General features: G+C 37.3%; 1 protein-coding gene across 1 annotated transcript in view; it reads right to left on the reverse strand.

Moving 5' to 3' along the window:
- POLK (DNA polymerase kappa) overlaps positions 1-22,397 on the reverse strand; it is a 72,423-nt gene that overhangs the window by 16,397 nt on the left and 33,629 nt on the right. The window contains exons 4-7 of the mRNA XM_007461606.1: positions 19,753-19,872; positions 10,797-10,949; positions 6,786-6,917; positions 3,483-3,636 (exon numbers count right to left, since the gene is read on the reverse strand). Coding sequence (XP_007461668.1) covers positions 3,483-3,636; positions 6,786-6,917; positions 10,797-10,949; positions 19,753-19,872 — 559 coding nt within the window. The remainder of the gene's footprint in view (positions 1-3,482; positions 3,637-6,785; positions 6,918-10,796; positions 10,950-19,752; positions 19,873-22,397) is intronic.

Genomic DNA, 22,397 nt, shown 5'->3' on the forward strand with positions numbered 1-22,397 from the left:
TCCCTACAGTCTTTCTAAGGACAAATCTAGTTTAGTTTGCTTTCTAAGAACCAAGATCAGAAATGTTAGCATTTATATTTTTAACTGTTTACCAAAGAAAACACTGATTCTAAGTTTTTCTTAAAAGGAATATTATCCATTTCCATTGTATACATTTTAAAATGAAATATCTTAAGTAAATCTCACTAATTTTTGTACTGAAATTAATTGAAACCCAGAATTGGAATTAGATTCACAGTACTTTTTTCACAAAAAGATGAAAGGTTTTTTTCCTTCACTCATCTCTAGAGGAAAAAAAGAACCTTCTTAAATTAGAATTTAGGAATAAGGAAAAAGGTGTTAAGCAACATAGAGCAATTATGCCTGAAAGATAAATTTTGCTTTTGGAGGGGGGAAAAAAGCCTAAAAATTTTCTTCATTCATGGAAGAACTTTTCAAATGTTAAATAATCTGAATTTTCTTCTTTCAAATGCTGATTTTAATTTTGACTTGTTTGTTTATAAAGTATCACTTTTACTAAGAGCACATTTGAAATAAATAGAAATTACTTCTGGAAGTTATATTTGTTTAAATATATAAATTCTTAAGGTCTCATCAGATTAACCATGGTCCAAGTTTAAGAGCGAGAAGCCTGTTATTATCAAAAGGCAGTAAACTAATATTAATATTAAAAAGTAAAGTAAAAAACCTAATCTGGTTATTATCTCATTTTAGTTGCATTTTTCATAAATGAACTGTGAAATATACTTAAATCTATACAGATACTAAAAATGTCCTTATGAACAAATCCATTGAAGACTTTACTTTCCGGGCTTAATAGAGGAGAAATCAGTTGAAGTGTAAAATTGATAAAAACGAAGATTAACAACAGAGCTTTCTCATCCATTTCATAATTTTATTACATATAAATGTTTTCCAAATTAAGGTAAATACAGATGCAAAAATTAAATTTCTAGTTTCAAGACACATATACTTAAAAAATGAAGATGGCCTTTTCAAGAGATTTTATAAAGATAATATAAATAAAATGACAGACACCTAATTAGTTTCAAATTTTTGAGTATGTAATATGAATTAAGTTACAGACAGGTATTTTCCAAATCTGAATTCCCAGCCCACATACAAAACAAGCCTTATTTTCAAACTTACACTAGCTGTTATTTATGTACTTTAGTTCCTTTCATTTTCTATTATCTGGTTTTAAAATGCAGAGCAATTCAGGGGGATTAAGACTAAGGCACAGCTGAAATGGTATTTACCTGGACACTCTTTTTCCCAACTAGATGTGTAAAAGTCAAGGTAAAGAGCTACGGAAAACCTGCAGGCCACGTAAGGCACCTTCACAACCTCCTTCTGCAGTTCCTTATGCCATGTTTTGTACCTCATGCTTCCTCATGTACCACACTGCCCTCAGGTGAGTCACTGATAGCAGGACACTACAGCAGAAAGCAAAGCATGCTGTTTTCAGGTTCATTGTTTAGAGCCGCTGCTGAATGGTGTAGTTATCATTTCAATCTGTCTACTTCTCTGTGAGGCCTGGCTATGCAACCAACTGCTGAAGTGGTTTCTTATTTGCTTTCTGAAAGAAATATCTTTATAAGCCTCATAACTGAGGTGATCAGCTTATAAAAGTAAGGTTTCTTATAATTTGAAACAGTAGGATTAAGATCCCATCTGGATGGCAAGTGCTAAAAAGTATACAGTACAGTATTTTAGTTTTTTACATTGCCTGGCACCATGTAGATTTATGAGAGAATAAACATAAAATAACAATAATTATTATTTTATTTCTTTACAGACTGTGCCTTTTAGAAAAGGGGCAAACAGCAGAAAAATCTCTTGGACTTTAGAGGAAGGTATATCAACCACCTGCCACGACTCCAACTCACTGTTGACAGCTTCTCTGGGCATAATGTGAAATCAGACATGCCTGAAAGTCTAGCCCACAGGGACTTATATATGAAAAAGAAAAGTTAAACTATTTAAATTGCTTAAGAATATGAAATACATGAAGAGGAAAGTACATAAATAAATATGTTAAAAGCAACAGATATTAAAAATTCATATCCTCATAATGAGTGTGGACATACAGTAAATGAAAAGAACATTAGTAGAGAATGAAAACATTTACCTTAGTCCCAATATAATTTTTTTATAACATATTGTGAGAGTAGTTATTATAGGAGACCCTCAGGGTATGCTTTGACATAACTATTTAATGGCTCCCCTCCTTTCTCCTGTGAAAAGTAAGGAACTAACCAAGAAAGATTTTAAGCAAAGTGACATTAGACTTTGTGTGTCACTTCCTCAAACAATAAAGTTATACTAAGAGCAAAAAGCCTTTTGCTCCAAGCCTCTGTGTCCAGAAATTATGTTTGTTTATTGTTTAATGTTTCTCTTAAAGAGAGAGACCTACCCCATTAGAGCTCTAAGTAAGGTAATAAAATTATCATTCAATGTCCATACTAAATTTGCTCCAAAGATGTGAGCCCCAAACAATGGTAAAGTTAGAATTTTATGGCATTGAGGATCTACCATTTTTGCTTCAGGGAAAGTTACAAAGAGCTTCCCCACCACAGCCTGTCCCCTCTGAAGCAGTTAATGAGTTGTACACATGAAACATGGCTATGGGTTTTGAGCAAACCCTCTATTTCTACCTTTTCATCCAGGTGAACTTTGCTCAGGAGTCCAGGGCAGCGCTGGCATTTGAAGTAATCACACCTCTGACAGAGGACTGAAAGCAGTACGTGTATTATCTGCATGGTTTTTGGCATTGTTTTGGGTAGGTAATAAGGGGCTCATTTGAAAAAAACCTTGGGGTCATAAACTTGTTTCATTATATATAAAAAGAATCAAAATAAGATCTAAGGCCAAGAAGGGAGTTGGGGAGTCATTAATTTCGGCAAGGTTAAGAACAGTAATCACTGTATAAACAGATTATAGAAAATCTGGGAAATAAAGAAAAAAAAACCCATCCAATATTTTGATATGTTCGAGGCTACTTAAAAAGGAATCTATTTTCTATTAACAGCTACATAAAAAGGCCACTATAAACAAAGAACCTCCTCAGATTCAAGGTAATCCAACCCCTGGTTAGTTATATCTTACGGAAAAAACTGCTATGAAATTACTTTGTTTAGGGACTCTGCACACTCTTAAAGTCTAGAGATTTAACAATCTCATTTGGTTTAAAAGTGGCATTCCACACATTTATCTCAGAAAACCCACTTGGTTGTACCGTGCAGCTTGTGGGATCTTAGTTCCCCAACCAGGGATCAAATCCGTGCCCCCTGCAGTGGAAAGCGTGGAGTCCTAACCACTGGAGCACCAGGGAATTCCCTGATTTTTAATTTTTAATACTTTTTCATAATAAAGCTATATTTAGTCCTGTACCTATGCATCCTAATGAGTTAAATGGTTAATTCAAAGGATTTTTTGTTTGTTTTTTTTTTTTAGTCTGAGCATTCTAATAAATTGCTTACCATTTTCTAGAGAGTTCCCTGTTTTGATGAAATACTTCCTTTTGTCCTCAGGCCAATTTTGTCTTTCCTCTAAATGCTTTGTTATATTCACGTAGGCTTCATCAAGACTCATGGCCATAAAATTGGGATCATAATCAGCAAGTATTTCCTTAACCTTCGAAAGGAACAAAATGGTTTAATTTTGCTGCCAAAGCAAAACGTGCCACATACAGCTGATAAGAAACATTAATATTCTTACTTTGCAACTATAGTAAGGATTCTATAATCAATAGCTCATGGATTTAGAGAATAAATGATTTACTGCTAGGGCAAGTTTGTCCAAATTCTCTTTTGTATTAAAGTAGATCACAAAGGCAGAAGACCATGAAATAGCTTCATTTGATACAATCTCTATTTAGCCCCCTATATCTATATATAATAAGTGATTCAAATAAACAACAGCATCATTCTGATAGGCCCAGAAAAAATGGTTAAGCAACATAATTTTAGGTGGCAAGTCAAAAGCAGAAGTGGGAACAATGGGATCCTGCTCTCCCTTACCTTTTACGATTGTTTTTGTTCTTTTTTTTAGGTAAGAAGTGGATTTATTTATTTAGTTATTTTTATTTACTTATTTATTTATTTTTGGACTGCGTTGGGTCCTCGTTGCTGGGCGCGGGCTTTCTCCAGTTGTGGTGAGTGTGGGCTACTCTTCGTTGTGGTGTGCAGGCTTCTCATTGCGGTGGCTTCTCGTCGCAGAGCATGGGCTCTAGGCTTGCAGGCTTCAGTAGCTGTGGCGCATGGGCTCAGTAGTTGTGGCTCGTGGGCTCTAGAGCACAGGCTCAGTAGTTGTGGCTCATGGGCTTAGCTGCTCCGCAGCATGTGGGATCTTCCCAGACCAGGGGTTGAACCCATGTCCCCTGCACTGGCAGGCAGATTCTTAACCACTGCGCCACTAGGGAAGTCCCGAAGTCGACTTGTTTGGAGAGAGAAACGCTCCACAGCCAGAGTGCGGGCCATTTCAGAAGGCGAGAGTGGCCTTGGGAGAAACACACTCCACAGACAGAGTGTGGGTCATTTCAGAAGGTGAGAAAGGCCCGTTTTTGTTCATTTTAAAAAGGAATAATCTTACATGAAGGTATTATGTTGCTTTAGAAAGTAGTTTTACTCCAATTAATTATAATATGTCCATAAAACTCCACTCAGTACACACATTAATGCATGTATCCATTCAGAAAACAAAAATCAGGATTTAGAATGGAAAAGATGACAAAATCTGTAGTGTAAGTCTGTGTCTATATTAAATGATGGGGAAAAGTCTGGAGTTGCATCTTGGTATAAAAGAAATATGTAAAGAGATCAGAATCTCTGCATGATTCCAGAAATGTCTTTTATATAAGATAGTTTTATTATATGAAAGTATGAATTTTTTTTAACCACTGAAATATTAGCTGAAGTTAGAGGAACTGGTTGCCAAAATAATATGTATATTAGAAAAACATACTTGCTGAATTATGTTATGTTTCACCTAGTGTTTAAAAGCTGTCTGCCTTATCATGAGAAAACTTCTTTTGATGTTTTATAAAAAGAAAGCATTTTCGCTTAATATAATTATGAACGGCTGAGTCAAAGGTAATTTTAGAAAATGGTGACATAAAACTTGGCCAAGCTTTACTCAGAGAGTACCTTAATTAGCTTTGTTCTTGTAGAAGAAACCAATTCTACAATGTGCTCAAATGGAATCTTTCTAGTGAAAATGAAACTCTGGAAGGTCTGTAGTTGGCAGCCAACTAAGATTATTCTGAATGAGAAGTACTCTCTGGAGACAATGAATACTCACTAACTTCCTTTACACAGGATACTACTTTAAGAACAAAAACAGACTCCAGTAAAAATCAAGCACTTAGGCTTGGAGAGCAGTTAAAGCTATTCCATTCTTTTTGGATAAAACAAAAATGGCTTTTTCTTAAACGTTTAAACCAAGCCATAAATATTAATGCATTTATAATCAGTGAATTTGCACTGTAGTTCATTTACAGATAAGAATCCATTTGTCATCTGCAAATAAACTAGTTAGATCCTGATTGAATTTGAAGAAAGATTTCTCCATCTTATGTAAATAGCTAAAGAGAACTAAAAACAATTTAGTTCTCATTGTTATACTGTCAGAAGTTTTACTGAGTTAAAGTAGAAGTTAAAAAAATTCTTACAAAGTCTTTGAAGGATTTTCAAACTTATTAAAAGCTTATAATATTTATGGTTGGCATTTTATCTCTACTTAAGAATACAGTAAAACAGATAAGCAGTAACTAACCTGTGTGAACCTGCTTCCCCTTCCCCACCACCTCTGCAGATGTAGGCACAAAAGCACTTGCTTCCACAGGCTGTTTTTGAAAGAATTTTTTAAAACTTTAAAAAAACTGGGGGTGGAGTATCATTTTGATTTGGGGGAGGTTTCACTGCTAGGGGAAATGAGGTGGAATACAAAGAAGAAGGGTGAATCTAAAGACAACTTACTAGACTAAATGGTAATAAGTGGGAGGCCAGAGTTTTTAAGTGTTTCAATTCAGACAGTAGGCTTTAACACACTGCATTTTGCCACAGTAGTCTAAAAATGTTTGAGGTCATATACTAAAATTTCAATTTATGACTGAAGTTTTAGCAGTGCCATGATAGTCCAGTTGTTACCACAATTAGAGAAAAGGGCAGTTTTTCATATATGACAGTTTAGGCAATTTAAGTGAATCATCAAATCTTTATTTTTCAGAGAACCTTTTCAAAGCAATAGATCATACCCCTTTTTCTTCGATTACAGCCTTCTGGATATTAAATGCTCATAAGCACCTTCCCTAGATTATGGGGCAAGGAGAGCAGCTAATCAAAATAAGTTAATTTTGTTACTGTTTAAAAACATTGATAAAAAGTTTATTCAGAAAAGAGCTTGGAATTAACGACTTGGAACTAATTCTGTAGATTATAAATATAAGGTGATTCTAGAAGAAAATGTACATTGCACATTAACAGAAAAATAGCTAAAGTTAATTTAGGTTATAATTAAGGCAATTCAGAGTTTTCTGGGGAGATAAGAGTTTTCTATGCAGACAGAAAAACACATGGAAAAGCAAAGAACTGGGAAATAGAAGAGTGTATTCTGGACATACATGCAGTTCAGTATTTGACATATAAGCTGAGGAAGTGGTAGAAGGGAGACTTAAAGGGATAAGCTAAGGCTAAATTCTGGTGTGCTACAGTATTTGGACTTGACTCTGTAGATGACAGGAAATCAGCAGAAGGCTATAAGTAGGGGTGAGACATCAGACTTACCTCTCTACTCACAGCTCGGTATTTGTCAAAGTTTGGGGGCACTATAATAAGTTGTGGGCAGAGTCTTTTTGCAATGAATCCTGGCATGGCTGCACGAACACCAAATCTCCTTGCGTGGTAATTCGAAGTAGACTGAAAGAAAATGGACCACATGGGGAAAAATATTCAAACCTAAATGGACATATTGATCGATGCTTTCAAAAGAAACATTACTGATGTGCATTTTCAATTCAAGGACATTTCTTTTATAGGCCACTGTCTCAAATCAAGCTTTGATTTTATCCTGTTATGGTATAACACCATGACCCTCTCCCACTGCTGTACAATATTTATAACGTGACGTGAGGTAATAAGCAAGACTGTGCTAATAAAAAGGTTCTCTTACATTTCCAGTAACTAAACTTCATTGGTTTTAATGCATACCTGTAATATAGTATATATAAAAGTTTAGATGATAGTGGGTGATGTTACATTAAAGTAATGATATAGTAGCAGTCAAGTAATAGTTATAAAGCAATATAGTACAAATAGTATATAAGTTACAAAAAGTAATAGTATGCAAAGTAATGGTATAGTATAATAGTATGGATTTGGAATTTTGTAAATTTTTGATCTAGAAAAAAACAAAACAAAGTTCTAATATATGGTCAGTTAAATTAAGTCTCAAACATGAAGTGATTAAAGCATAAAAGAACTTTAAAAATTAAGCTTTATTTCTTAATGCTTGAATATCTTTTTTGGTGAAAACATTTTGACTATGAGATGGTACTAAACAATTATGAGAGTGTTGCAGCAAAAATAGAAATGAGACTTTTGTTTTCTGATAAACAAGGAAAATAAGGAAACAATGAATAGGCTGGGGAAACAACATAAACAGGACTGAAAGAGTTAAGCAATCTTGGTTATTCTTTAGCTGTTACTACTAACAAACTAGGCTTGTCCTTCACAAAGCTGATTACTCTCTGACTCCATACAAATTACCCTTTGCACCTGGCACTTTTTCTCCCCCTACACTCCCTTGTAGCACTCTTCATTTCAGAAAGAAGGTCACGGCCGATAATCACTGTCACCAGACCCAGTTGCTGAGCCTCCTGATGCCAGCTTTAGCCATGAATTTGCAGAAGAAAAGAAATGCAAGACCTTCATTACTTTGAGCCTTATCACCTACCCTAGACCACGAGCCCCAGGCTATACAAACTTCCCCTATGACCCAGGGAAGGGGCACAGCTCTTGAGGTGCTACCCTGCTGTGTTACCCCCTTTGCCTGGCAAAAGGAATAAAGCTACTCTTTTCTACTTCCTCCAAACCCTGTCTCCGTATTTTTTATTCGGCATTGGTGGACAGGGAGCCAAAATTTTGTCATCGAGAGTAAAAAGAACATTACTTATTAAATCCTGTTGATGAAGATACCTGACAACAATCTAGATTAATGTGGCAGGCCATAGTACCATTAAAAAAAACTAATCACAAATGGAATCTTTGGAATCTCAACTGAAAATTCAAAGAAAGCCAAAAAAATCTACCAAATGAAAGCATTATTTCAGAATGATCATATAAATTTGCCATTAATGGTTTTCAAATGGTGTTTAAGAAATCTTGATAGTATTCAAAACTATGCTAATCCTTGGTCAATATTCTGGACTAGAAAGTGCAGACAGCACTTGAAGGACAAACCAATGCTTTAAATATAAATAAATCTAATGGAACTGATATAAAAGCTAGATCTACAGTAGAGTACAAACACAATTTTAGATGTGACTTCCTTTAACTTTTAGGTTTGTGGAGGATTATGAATCACAGCCACAACCTTTTACAGTTCCTCCTGTCAAAAGGTGGGTTCTGGTTCCTCATACCAAGAGACTTGGTTGTGACTTGTTTTGACCAAAAGAATGTGAGGGAGCGACATTATGCGAGTCCTGAAACCTAGGCATTAAAAAGTCTGCAGCTTCTGGAAAGATTGGTTCAAGATGGTGGAGTAGAAGGACGTGCGCTCACTCCTTATTGCAAGAGCACTGGAATCACAACTAACTGCTGAACAACCATTAACAGGAAGACACTGGAACTCACCAAAAAAGGTACCCCACATCCAAAGACAAAGGAGAAGCCGCAATGAGACGGTAGGAGGGGCGCAATCACAATAAAATCAAATCCCATAACCACTGGGTGGGTGACTCACAGACTGGAGAACACTTATACCACAGAAGTCCACCCAATGGAGTGAAGCTTCTGAGCCCCACATCAGGCTTTCCAACTTGGGCAGGGGGGTCCAGCAACGGAAGGAGGAATTCCCAAAGAACCAGACTTTGAAGGCTATCGGGATTTGACTGCAGGACTTCCACAGGACCAGGGGAAACAGAGACTGCACTCTTGGAGGGCATACACGAGGTAGTGTGCGCATCAGGACGCAGGGGGAAAGAGCAGTGACCCCATAGGAGACTGAACCAGACCTACCTGCTCGTGTTGGAGGGTCTCCTGCAGAGGCAGGGGGTGGCTGTGGCTCACTGTGGGGACAAGGGCACTGGCAGCAGAAGTTCTGGGAAGTACTCCTTGGCATGAGCCCTCCCAGAGTCCGCCATTAGCCCCACCAAAGAGCCTGTAGGCTCCAGTCCTGGGTCGCCTCAGGCCAAACAAATTACAGAATCATGAGCATAAATGGGTGTCCAGTAAGTACTGAAGGGGTTCATATACATAATTTCACATAAATATATGGTGATATATATTCTTAATAAAATCAAATATATATTTTTCAAATATTAGCTGATGATTTGTAGGAGAGGAGAGTATCCTTTCCTACAAACACTACTTTGGAACCAGGATTGTTAGTTACCTGCAAACTTGTGGGAGCAGAGATAATGAACTAACAGATTACAGTTTTATAATAAAATAACTCGGGAATCAGGTTAATAGTTATCTAAGGCATTGAAAGGAGTAGAACAGGAAAGAACCTTCCTTATTTCTTTTGTTTTTTTTTTTTTTTTTTTTTTCCTTGCGTTATGCGGGCCTCTCACTGTTGTGGCCTCTCCCATTTGCGGAGCACAGGCTCCGGACGCGCAGGCTCAGTGGCCATGGCTCACGGGCCCAGCCGCTCCGCGGCACGTGGGATCTTCCCAAAACGGGGCACGACCCCGCGTCTCCTGCATCGGCAGGCGGACTCTCAAGCACTGCGCCACCAGGGAAGCCCTCTTTTGTATTTTTTTAATACCAAAACCCATATACTCCAGTTGCTGTTTCTAATTCCCAACACATCTTTAGCTACACACAGCTATCCTGGTCACCTTTACCTTCTATGGTGAGGGTGGCAATAAGGAAAAGCAACATAGTCACAGAAGTGCAAAGGTTTCAAGTCATGGAAAAAACCACTTAATTACAGTACTTACATTAATGAAACATGTTACTCCAAAACTGGTGTTGGCAAACTTTTCCTGTAAAGGTTCAAATACTTTAGGCTTTGCGGATCATATGGCCTCTGGTGCAATTACTAAACTCTGCTCTTTTAATGAAACAATAATAAATGAATGGGTGTGACAGTATTCCAATAAAATTTTTTAAATTTTTATTGGAGTATAGTTGATTTATAATGTTGTGTTCAATAAAATTTTATTTACAAAATAAGGCAGCAGGCTGGATTTGGCCTGTAGGCCATTGTTTGCAAACCTCTGCTTTAGAATAACATTTCCTTTTCTTTCTTTTTCAATTCTCTTTAACTAAAACAGTCACTTAAGAAAAATATAATTTTCAACAGAAAGATACAATGCCACTCTACCATTTACCAGGTTTGTAACTTTGGGGAGATTATTAAACCCCTCTCTGAATTTGTTTTCTTATCTGTCAAATGGAAATAAAAATTTGTACCTTAAGTGATGTTGAAAGGATTCAGTAATTCAACACATATAAATACTCTGATAGAACTGGTGGAACTCAATAGTCTTTCCCCTTCGTGAACCAGTGAGGATTACTTGAATATGAATATGTCATGAACTTCATATTTGTCTTTGATCTTTATCTACTTACCAACATACTCACTGATCCTACAGCAATGGGTTTATCCTTCAGTTCTGGATTGTCCCTCATTTCTACAGCTGCATAGAAAGCATCCATGTCAATGTGTACTATGGTATTGTTCAGATCCCGGCTGTGTTCCAATTCCATTGCAAATCTGTCAACCTTTATTTTTAAAAAGTTAACATACTTTAGACAACACAATATTGAAATACCACTAATCATAACACTAATCTTTTTTTTTTTTTTTTTTTGGCCAAGTGACTTGTGGGATCTTAGTTCCCCAACCAGGGATTGAACCTGGCCCCATGGCAGTGAAAGAACCAAGTGCTAACCACTGGACCGCCAGGGAATTCCCAACACTAATCTTACTTTTAGTAGGTGTCAATTTGTCTCTGTCTGTCCATCCATCCATCTGGCTACCCACTCACCCACCCATCCCCACACCTATCTATGTATATTCGATTATTGTTTATTAAGGCTTTTATTTTCAGGAACATAGGCAGTCTGTTCTCAAATATCACTCCCTACTAACTCTTTCATTTTTCAATACCTACAAGTACATAACAGGTACTTAATAAATATTTACTGAATGAATAAAGCATTCCAACTGTTTATATATCAAATGATGTTACTGCTTTATAAATTTGGAAAACAACTTACTGTAACTAAAAGCTTCAGTTTAGGTAAAATAAACAACAACTCCCACCTGACCCATAATATTAACATCTTAAAATATTAACAAAGGAAATAAAAGATTATACTTCTTTGGCATATGATGTTTATGCTGAATACTACTGTACAATCGATCGTCCTAAGGCATACTGTAAACATTTCCTCTGTAGAATTGCTTTTATAAGGCTAAAATTTGATAACTGTTAGTCTATTCAAATCAAAATTGAAAATTTAATCTGTAATTTATCCTTTCATGAAATTTCAACATATATAAATATATCAAATATAACAGTGAAGAATCTTTAAGGAATTTTTTTGTTTCTTTACAGAAAAAGAGTTGGATTGATAAGAAAGAAGAAAGAGAAATGTAAGAAATAACCAAAGTAGGGCAGTAAGAAAAGGGTTTATGTAGCAGACATACCCATTCCCAAGTGTTCCTTTTTTGTAGCCTCTACTATACAGGCTGAAAAAGCTAAATACACAGTTTTCTAGCTTCCCCTGCAGCTGGGGGTGGCTGTGTGACCATTTTGATTTAGTAACATATAAGGAAGTCAGTAAGAGCATTAAGTAAAATCATGAAGAGAAGAGAAAAGAAAGCTATTGAATGAAACAGAATACATAAAGAGCATGGAAGAGTGTCTTGGCACATGGTACAAGTTCAATAAATGCAATCTATTACTAAAAGGATCATTGGAGAACTGCATAACAAAGCAGTAAAAAATTAAGGGAAAAGCAGCCAGAAAGAAATAAGCAAGTGGGGTGAGCTCTGGAATGAAAGCAATTTCCATCATGTGGAGATCCCTAGAGTAGGTTTCCTAAAAGGTGGACAGTTTCAGGGGCATAATTTAGCTTTTTCCCCTCGCTGGACTTCAACCTTGTTTTCATTCTGCAGATTTTTTTTTTCAAGGTCTTCATTCTTAACATTATAATGACGCCTGGCCTACTAGCTACAAGTTAAAACCGCAACTCCTCTTTTTTTAAAAAAAATTTTATTTATTTATTTATTTATTTATTTATGGCTGCATTGGGTCTTTGTTGCTGCGTGCGGGCTTTCTCTCGTGGTGAGCAGTGGCTACTCTTCATCGCGGTGTGCGGGCTTCTCATTGTGGTAGCTTCTCTTGTTGTGAAGCACGGGCTCTAGGTGTGCAGGCTTCAGTAGTTGTGGCACATGGGCTTCAGTAGTTGCGGCACACGGGCTTAGTTGCTCTGTGGCATGTGGGATCTTCCTGGACCGGGGCTCGAACCCGTGTCTCCTGCATTGGCAGGTGGATTCTTAACTACTGCACCACCAGGGAAGCCCCGCAACTCCTCTTTTAGAAACAATCACCCTGATTCATATATGTCTCCAGTAGCCACAGTGAGACTTTCTAGAAGATCCATTCCTGTTTAGGCGGCAACTCATTGAATAACCTGGGGTGCTCTGTGCCTTCTTCAGGCTGTTCCTCTGTGCAGAATGCCCTTCCTAGTTCTGTCACCAACCCTTCAAGGATCAGCTCAGACGTGTCTCTGTAACTTATTTGGATCTCTGTCCTCTATGCCACAGAATTAAATGTTCCCTTACTTGTTTTCCTGCTCTTACTATGGCACTTACTGTAATATTAGACTCTAAATTGTGAGTTCCATCAGGAGAAAGACCTTATCTGCTTTAAAAAGTTTTCCTCAAAGGGAGATTAAAGGGTACAAACTTCCAGTTACAAAATAAATGAGTCACAAGGATGAAGTGCACAGCATGGGGAATAATACTGTAATAACTTTGTAAGATGACAGATGGTAACTATAGACTTATCCTGGTGATCATTTTGTAACATATAGAAATATTTAATCACTATATTGTGCACCTGAAACTAACATAGTGTTATAGGTCAATTGACCTACTTCAGTTAAAAAAAAAGATGAGTAAGATTTGGGGTCTAAGGTACAATATGATAACTATAGCTAACAATACTGTACTGATATGTGAAAGTTACTAGAATGTAAATTTTAAAGGTTCTCACAATGAAAATAAATACTGGTAACTATGTAAACAAGCAAACAAACATAAATTCTTTCCTCATAAAAGAGAAAGGGAGGAGAGACTTGTACACCCATTTATACATATCAGTATAAATTTTATTCTTTTATATATATATTTATTCCATATATATATAATATATATATTTCTGATTAAAAAAGAGAAAGTAGTATTTGTAGAAAAAGTTTGGAGAAGGCTGATCTCATGCAGTGAGATACCACACCTAATAAATGGAACATTTTAACATTACTCCAATTTATCATCCAGATTTAGAATAACTATTTCTTCCAGTACTTCAATTTCAAACTAGAGAATAGCATCCTGACATAAAAAAAGATGTAAACAGGGCTTCCCTGGTGGCGCAGTGGTTGAGAGTCCGCCTGCCGATGCAGGGGACACGGGTTCGTGCCCTGGTCTGGGAGGATCCCACATGCCGCGGAGCGGCTGGGCCTGTGAGCCATGGCCACTGAGCCTGCGCGTCCAGAGCCTGTGCTCCGCAACAGGAGAGGCCACAACAGTGAGAGGCCCGCGTACCGCCAAAAAAAAAAAAAAAAAAAAAAAAGATGTAAACAATTCATGGAGACTAATCAAAACAAGGGTAGATTAAAAACGACTCTATATCAATCCAGAAAATGTGCCTTAGATTTGAGTCAACTGAGAATAAGGGAGCAGCATCTGAAATACCTTAACCCAGAAACGCTGAAAAGGAAAAAGATAATAAATAGAAAACAAACCAAATGGGAAAAAATTCTCCTTAGACTCATACATTAATGCTATGACAGTTTCCTTAGCAATCTATTGTCTTTTCTGTGCTTAAAACAAGTGTACAGGTGCCAAAAGGAAACCTCGCCACTGAATGACTCACATTCCACTTGGCTTTACTGTCTCTCATTAGTCACCCTTATCTGAACTCTTTTCTTCTTCATCTACCAAATGCACACCACCACTGCTTTTTTCCAGTTTCTTCTACTGAAATTCTCATTCATGTTTTCCTTTCTTCCATTTTTCCTTCCAAATGACTTCCAAGTTCTGATCTGAGTCTCCAATATGTACCTAGTCCCTCTTGCTACAGTTCAGAGCCAGTGTGTATCACAGTGGGTTTTTGTTTGGGTCTCAAGCCTGCCACTTACTAGTTACATGATAGTGGGTAAGTTAATCCCTCTCATGCTTTCTTTATTTGTAAAGAGGGACTAAACCAATTTCAAAGGGTTGAAAGAATTAAGAGATACCCATATGACTCACTTATCTAGGGATATGGTAAGGGCTTAGTGATATTAACTATAATTTTTAAAGTAGAAATGACATTTACTGAGTATATTATATGTAATATGAAAAATGCTTCTTATGTTAACTCACCTAATGGTCAAATTAATTGAGAGAATAATTATTATTCCCATTTTATAGATGAAACTAAAGCTCAGTAAGATTATTAAATTTGCCCTAAGTCATAGAGCTGGTAAATGTTAGAATTAGACCTGGAAAACAGGTTACTCTAAAGCCTGTGCTCTTTCCATTATTTTATGATACTTTCCTAAAATGAATTCTTAAAGTGTTTAACACTGAAATAAGCTCAAATCAAGCTCTAGTGGTATATTTTATACCATATTATGTCTTATTTATGTTTTAAAAATCCCCCTTTTGGATTACATTTAGGAGACTACTTCAGAAATATTGTTTTTCATTTTCTTGACTTAATATTACCCTAAAAATTGTTAAGTATATCTGGGTTCTCCAAATCAAGTGTTAAAGTGGTCAAAATGCACTGATTTGCTGTGTAGTTGCCATTTAATATAACATGGATGTTTGTCTATTCAATTCAAGAGCCCATGTTATAATATGTTTTGACAGCTACAAAAATGATTGTGCTTTTAAGAAGTTTAATGAGGATGGGATGGGGTGGGGAATACTTAGGGAGGTTCTCAAGAAACATCAAGGGCGTTTATGCCTACAGAGCTTTCTTATCTTATCACACATAATAAAATCTACTACTTGGAAGTTTCATGACTCTAAAATAGAAACACATTTCCCATGAAAACCTCTCTGTTCTTTCAGACCTTCTAGACTCCTTAGGATTTCCTCAATACCCTCCCACTTACACAACTTCTTTTAAAGGAAGCTCAAAAACTGAAACAATTTTACAATCAACATAAAACACATTTCCTGCCATTTCCCTTGCAAAAGATGCCTCAGAGCCTCCCATGGAATATCAACTAAAACCGTAGCAAAACCTGAAGTACTGCTACACAATGTACGGTATTTTCTGTTTCCTCAGATTATTAGCATATTTAAGGAAGTGAGCTTTAAAAGTAGTATAAACAGCAAGAAGTTGTTATATTGTACCACTCATATGTATTACATCTTTAAAACTTTATTAAAGATATTTGTAGACTATAAATCAATAAAAGTTACTAAAAAGAGAAAGTGAACTGCCTAAGGATTAATATCAACTTAAAAACAGTGTTACTGCGGACAGAATAGAATTTCTTTTTAACTTGATGAAATAATGCTTAAACTTATGTGAAAGAAACAATGCATGAGAAAAAAAAATTTTTTTCTAAAGAGTAGTGAGGGGGAATATTAAACTATATTATTATGATTCAATAAATAAAACTGCATGGTACTGATATGGGGAAAGATTCAATCGATTAAAAGAGAGTCCAGGGACTTCCCTGGTGGTGCAGTGGTTAAGAATCTGCCTGCCAATGCAGGGGACATGGGTTTGAGCCCTGGTCCAGGAAGATGTCACATGCCACGGAGCAACTAAGCCCATGTGCCACAACTACTGAGCCTGCCCTCTAGAGCCCACAAGCCACAACTACTGAGCCCACGTGCCACAGCTACTGAAGCCCACGTGCCTAGAGCCTGTGCTCCGCAACAAGAGAAGCCACTGCAATGAGAAGCCCATGCACCACAACAAAGAGTAGCCCCCGCTCGCCATAGCTAGAGAAAGCCCGCGTGCAGCAACGAAGACAAGACATAGCCAAAAATAAATAAATAAATTTATTAAATAAAAAAAAAAAGAGGGCTTCCCTGGTGGCGCAGTGGTTGAGAGTCCGCCTGCCGATGCAGGGGACACAGGTTCGTGCCCCGATCCGGGAAGATCCCACATGCCGCAGAGCAGCTAGGCCCGTGAGCCATGGCCGCTGGGCCTGTGCATCCGGAGCCTGTGCTCTGCAACGGGAGAGGCCACAACAGTGAGAGGCCCGCGTACCACAAAAAAAAAAAAAAAAAAAAAAAGAGAGAGAGAGAGAGTCCAGAAACAAATCCAAGCACAATGAAAATTTAGTATATGGAAGTGCCTCATTTCAATTCAGTGGAGAAAGGACTTATGATTAAATAAATGATGTTGGGACAAGCAGATCACCATTTAGGAAAAATAATACCATTTAAGGAAAATATAATACTATTTAAGAAAAATATACTTCATACCTTACATCAAAACAAATTCCAAATGGACTAAAGATTTGAATATAAAAAAACTATAAAAATACTAAAAGAACATACAGGCTGGGTTGTGAGGAATAACTTTCTATGCATAATACTAAAGCCAAGAAAAAAAATTTTAACACTGCTGGATTTGATTACATAAACATTTAAAAATGTATAGGGAAAAAAAATCCCTGCAAAATTAAAAGACAAACAACATATTAGAAAAATCTTTACAAGTGGCAGAGAGAAAAAAATTTTCATGCATAAGATCTATAAACGAGGAGAAAAAGATACAAACGCCTCTAGAAATGTGGGCAAAGAGTATTGCTTTAGACTGCTAGTTGAACCCTGAAATCTACTCTCTCTTCCTTCCATAGTAATAGATTTTTAGCTGACACATGGCCACCCAGCTAGAGAATATATTTTACAGCTTCTCTTGCACTTAGGTGTGGCCAGTGAAACTTCAATGTGAGCTAAAGTAATGTGCGCAAATTCTTTTTCACTTGTTTAATAGTAAATTACTTTCCTTCGATGATATTTTCCTGGTTCTTTCTTCCTTCCCAGAGGCTGGAATATGGATTGAAGGTAATCCATTTCTGTCAATCCAGGTAAGGATAACACTAGGGGATGATAGAACAAGACAATGTAGAACCTGGGTCTCTAAATTACTATGGTGATCAGAACCACCAGACCAGCTGGGACTACATACCTATTATGTGGGAAAGAAATAAACTTATTTGAACCATTATATTTTTGAGTCTCTTGTGCTAGCTACTTAGCCTATATCCTAACAAACACAATAAAGGAGGATATTTCCACAAGAAGGAAATATTGATGGCTAATTCATATGTGAAAAGACATTCCTTCTCTGTCATAGTCAAAGGAAGGCAAATTAAATCAACTATGAAATAATACTTTAGACACTGTATCAGCAAAAACTAAAAGACTGATAAAATTGATAAAATCTAGTTTTAAACAAGTATGTGAGGAAACCAGCACTTTTATGTTGAAAATGTAAAATGGTACCATCTTTGGTGAAAATAACAGAACGGGAGAGTACAAAGATAGATGAATACAAATGATCATCCCAATGTTGTATATAAAGCAAAAAACTGGAATCAAGGTGGGATGAGGTAAATAAATTGTGCACCTCCATACAGTGGACTGCTATGAAGCATTAAAACTGATGATTTGACTGACAAATCATCTTTAGTCATGATAGCAGAACACTTAACACAGAAGATAAAAAACTAGCTTGGGGCTTCCCTGGTGGCAAAGTGGTTAAGAATCCGCCTGCCAATGCAGGGGACACGGGTTCAAGCCCTGGTCCAGAAAGATACCACATGCCGCGGAGCAACTAAGCCCATGCGCCACAACTACTGAGCTTGTGCTCTAGAGCCCTTGAGCCACAACTACTGAAGCCCGTGCCCCTGGAGCCTGTGCTCCGCAACAAAAGAGGCCACTGCAATGAGAAGCCCGCGCACCGCAGCGAGGAGTGGCCCCGCTCGCTGCAACTAGAGGGGGCCAGTGCACAGCAACGAAGACCCAACGCAGCCAAAAATAAATAAATAAAATTAAAAAAAAAAACCCAAACTAGCTTGTGCTCTAGGAAAGCATATATCAAAAAAGAAAATGACACACTGTAGTTTGATAAAGAAAACAAAATTTATAATCTTTGAACTCTATCATGAAAAGAATTTTGCAGCATAGTAGATTAATATTATAATTTTATTGTTATGTTATAGCTTAAAGTGCTTTGTAAAACTGAATCAGATTTTGATAGAGGGTAAAACTTTTTTTTTTTAATTAATTTATTTTTGGCTGTGTTGGGTCTTCTTTGCTGTGTGCGGGCTTTCTCTAGTTGCAGCGAGTGGGGGCTACTCTTCGTTGCGGTGCGCAGGCTTCTCATTGCAGTGGCTTCTGTTGTTGCAGAGCACAGGCTCTAGTTGCGCGGCCTTCAGTAGTTGTGACACATGGGCTCAGTAGTTATGGCTTGCGGGCTCTAGAGGTCAGGCTCCGTAGTTGTGGTGCACGGGCTTTGTTGCTCTGCGGCATGTGGGATCTTCCTGGACCAGGGCTTGAACCTGTGTCCCCGGCATTAGCAAGTGGATTCTTAACTACTGCGCCACCAGGGAAGTCCCAGAGGGTAAAACTGTCTTTAAAAGTAAACTTTAATGTTACTGCTTTGAGTTCTCAGTCTACCACATGATGCTTTGCAACTTGGCTCTTCTCAAACTCTTCTACTGTAATAACTTTTAATACCACAGAAACTGAGTATTTACTCCCCAAAGATGCTGAAGAAGCCAAAGGCCCCACATTTTTAGAAGTCTTGTGTTTTATCTTAAAAGTTCACATACATTTGGCACTCTACCATTTATAAGACTTTTCCTTTTACTGTAACACAATTATGTTTTAAAGTACTTTCAAAGTTAATTGGTTAACACGTTCCCCCAAATCTTTTTTGCAAAATTAGTTTTGCAGAAAACATGCCACATTTATCTTGTGGGCTTTTCTAGCTGCAATGTACACACATAATAAAAAGAACAAAAGCTTTGGATTAAATCCTAGCTTTGCGAACTACCTGTCATACGAAGCTGGGCAAGTCACAACCTAACTAAGGCTCCATTTACTCTTCTGTGTAATGCAGGTGACAATGTCTAGGTGTGGGTCTTTATGTAAAAGGGTAGAGCAGTATTTAACAAAGTTGTATGCACATTAGTTAAATTTTATGCTTTACAATGTAATGAACATTTACATTTCACCTTGTTTTCAGTTATGACTTGACCATGATGCATTTTAACTATCAATTATTATTCTACCAGCTTCCACTTTATTTAGCAATTGAATTAATACCTGTAATTGTGCTTTCCTTAGCTGCTGGCTGGTAATTTGAGCTTTTTGTTGCATCATATTTTCAATTCGTTGGTTGACTTGCTTTTCTTTCTTGAGCTCGTTTCCATAAAATCTGGACCCCTACATAGGAAAACAAAATAAAGTATAAGAAGAATGTTTGAAGGAAGCATCACTGCGAACCTGATGGCTAAGAGCACAGACTCTAGAAACAGAATGACTGAATTCAAAACTTACCTCCATTACTTACTAGCTGGGTTACCCTAAAATTAATCTTATTATGTTTTAGGTTTCCTTACCTGTAAAATGAATTTATAGCTACCTAAATCATAGGAATCTTGTGAGGCAGTATGTAGCACAGTACAAACTCTAGAGATGAGTACAGATCTGCACTCAGAAAATAACAAAATAACAATGTGTCCTAGGTGGGATCCTCCGGGCATATCCAAGGCCTTAGTCAGCTGGGTCATCAGTTATCTCCTTCACTTTCACTTAAAAATTATCGTAAAAAATTAACTAACAGAAACCTCAATTAAATAGAGTCAGAGATCAGAAGGGGGAGCTCTCATGCCCTTTGATGATAGTAGAAAGCAAGACAAAGAAGACTCCTCTTCTTTTCTGGCAAGAACTCAGCCAATAAAAAGTCATGGACTCTGTTTACTATACCCTTGCCAACTTCCTTTTCCCTTACTGGAAAGAGTTTTCCTCTCCAGTTTTGCTGGGGACTTGCATTTGGCTTGCCCTGGTTGCAGACCTTGAACTGCAATTTTCCGCTGATCTTGAATAAACCCATTTTTTTAGTGGAGAAATAACTGGCAGTCTAGTTGTTTTAGGTAAACAGTACTTTAACAAATTTAATGTTAGCCATTAAATAAAATGTAGAAAATAACTTTTAGAAAATCATCCGTCATTTCATCACTGAACATACTATCTATTTTTAAGGTTGATGGACATTTAATTATTTTCACTTTTTGGCTATTATGAAAAACACTGCAATGAACAATTGTGTACACATTTTGTGTGGACACATGTTTTCATCTTCCTTGGATATGTACCTAGGAGTGGAATCTCTGCGTTATATGGTAACTCCACGCTAAACCTTCTGAGGAACTGCCAGACTGTTTTCCAAAGTGGCAGAACCGTTTTACAAACCTACCAGCAATGTATGAGGGTACCAATTTCTCTATATCCTTGCAACACCTGTTACTGTCTATCTTATTTTTTAAAATTCATTTATTTATTTATTTATTTATGGCTGCATTGGGTCTTCGTGTGCGGGCTTTCTCTAGTCGCGGCGAGCAGGAGCTACTCTTTGTTGCGGTGTGCAGGCTTCTCATCACGGTGGCTTCTCTTGTTGTGGAGTGTGGGCTTCAGTAGTTGTGGCACGTGGTCACAGTAGTTGTGGCGCACGGGCCTAGTTGCTCCATGGCATGTGGGATCTTCCCAGTCCAGGGATGGAACCTGTGTCCCCTACATTTAGGCAGACTCTTAACCACTGTGCCACCAGGGAAGTCCTGTCTTATTTATTACAGCCATTCTAGGCTATAATACTATGAATGGCATCTCATTGTGGTTTTAATTTGCCTTTTTCTAATGACTAATGTTGAACATCTTCTCATGTGCTTATGAGCCATTCTTATATCTTCCTTAGTGAAATGTCTATTTATATCTTTTGCACATTTTTTGATCGGGTTGTCTTCTTTTTTTTTTTTTCTTGCGTTATGCGGGCCTCTCACTGTCGTGGCCTCTCCCATTTGCGGAGCACAGGCTCCGGACGCGCAGGCCCAGCGGCCATGGCTCACGGGCCCAGCCGCTCCGCGGCATGTGGGATCCTCCCGAAACGGGGCACGAACCCGCGTCCCCTGCATCGGCAGGCGGACTCTCAAGCACTGCGCCACCAGGGAAGCCCCGGGTTGTCTTCTTATTTTGCAAATATTTTACCCTAGTATGTTGCTTATCTTTGTGTTTTTTAATGGTATCTTCTGAAGTACAAACATTTTGAAATTTGATGAGGCCCTATTTGTCAACTTTTTCTTTTACTGACTGTGCTTTCAGTGTTGTATCCAAGAAATGTTTGCCTAACCAAAGATCTCAAAGATTTTCTCCTATCTTCTAAAAGGTTTATTGCTTTAGTTCTTACATTTAAGTCAATTTTGAGTTAATTTTCAGTGTATGGTGTGAGTTAAGGGTCTAATAAGTTCATCTTTTTTGCATGTGGATATCCAGTTGTCCCAGTATCATGTGCTGAACAGACTATCCTTTTGCCTTGGTACAAATATCAATAAACTATAAACATTTATTTCTAGACTCTCAATTCTGCTCCATTGTTCTATATGTCTAGCCTCATGGCAGTAGCACATTGTCTTAATAACTGTAGCTTTATAGTAAGTTTTGAAATAGGAAAGTCAGACCCCCATGCTTGTTCCTTTTTACAATTGTTTTGACTATTTTAGGTGTTTCTCATTTCCATATAAATTTTAAAATCTGTTTGTCAATTTCTGCAGGAAAAAAAAAGCCACTGGAATCTTGATGAGGGAAGTACACTGAATCTACAGATCAATTTGGGGAGAATTGCCTTCTTAACCGTATGGAATCTTCTCATCCTTGAATAGGCATATATCTCCATTTTTTAGGTCATAATCTTCCCT

The sequence above is a fragment of the Lipotes vexillifer genome, unplaced genomic scaffold (genome assembly GCF_000442215.2).
Source record: "Lipotes vexillifer unplaced genomic scaffold, Lipotes_vexillifer_v1.1 scaffold779, whole genome shotgun sequence".
Classification (NCBI taxonomy): Eukaryota; Metazoa; Chordata; class Mammalia; order Artiodactyla; family Lipotidae; genus Lipotes; species Lipotes vexillifer.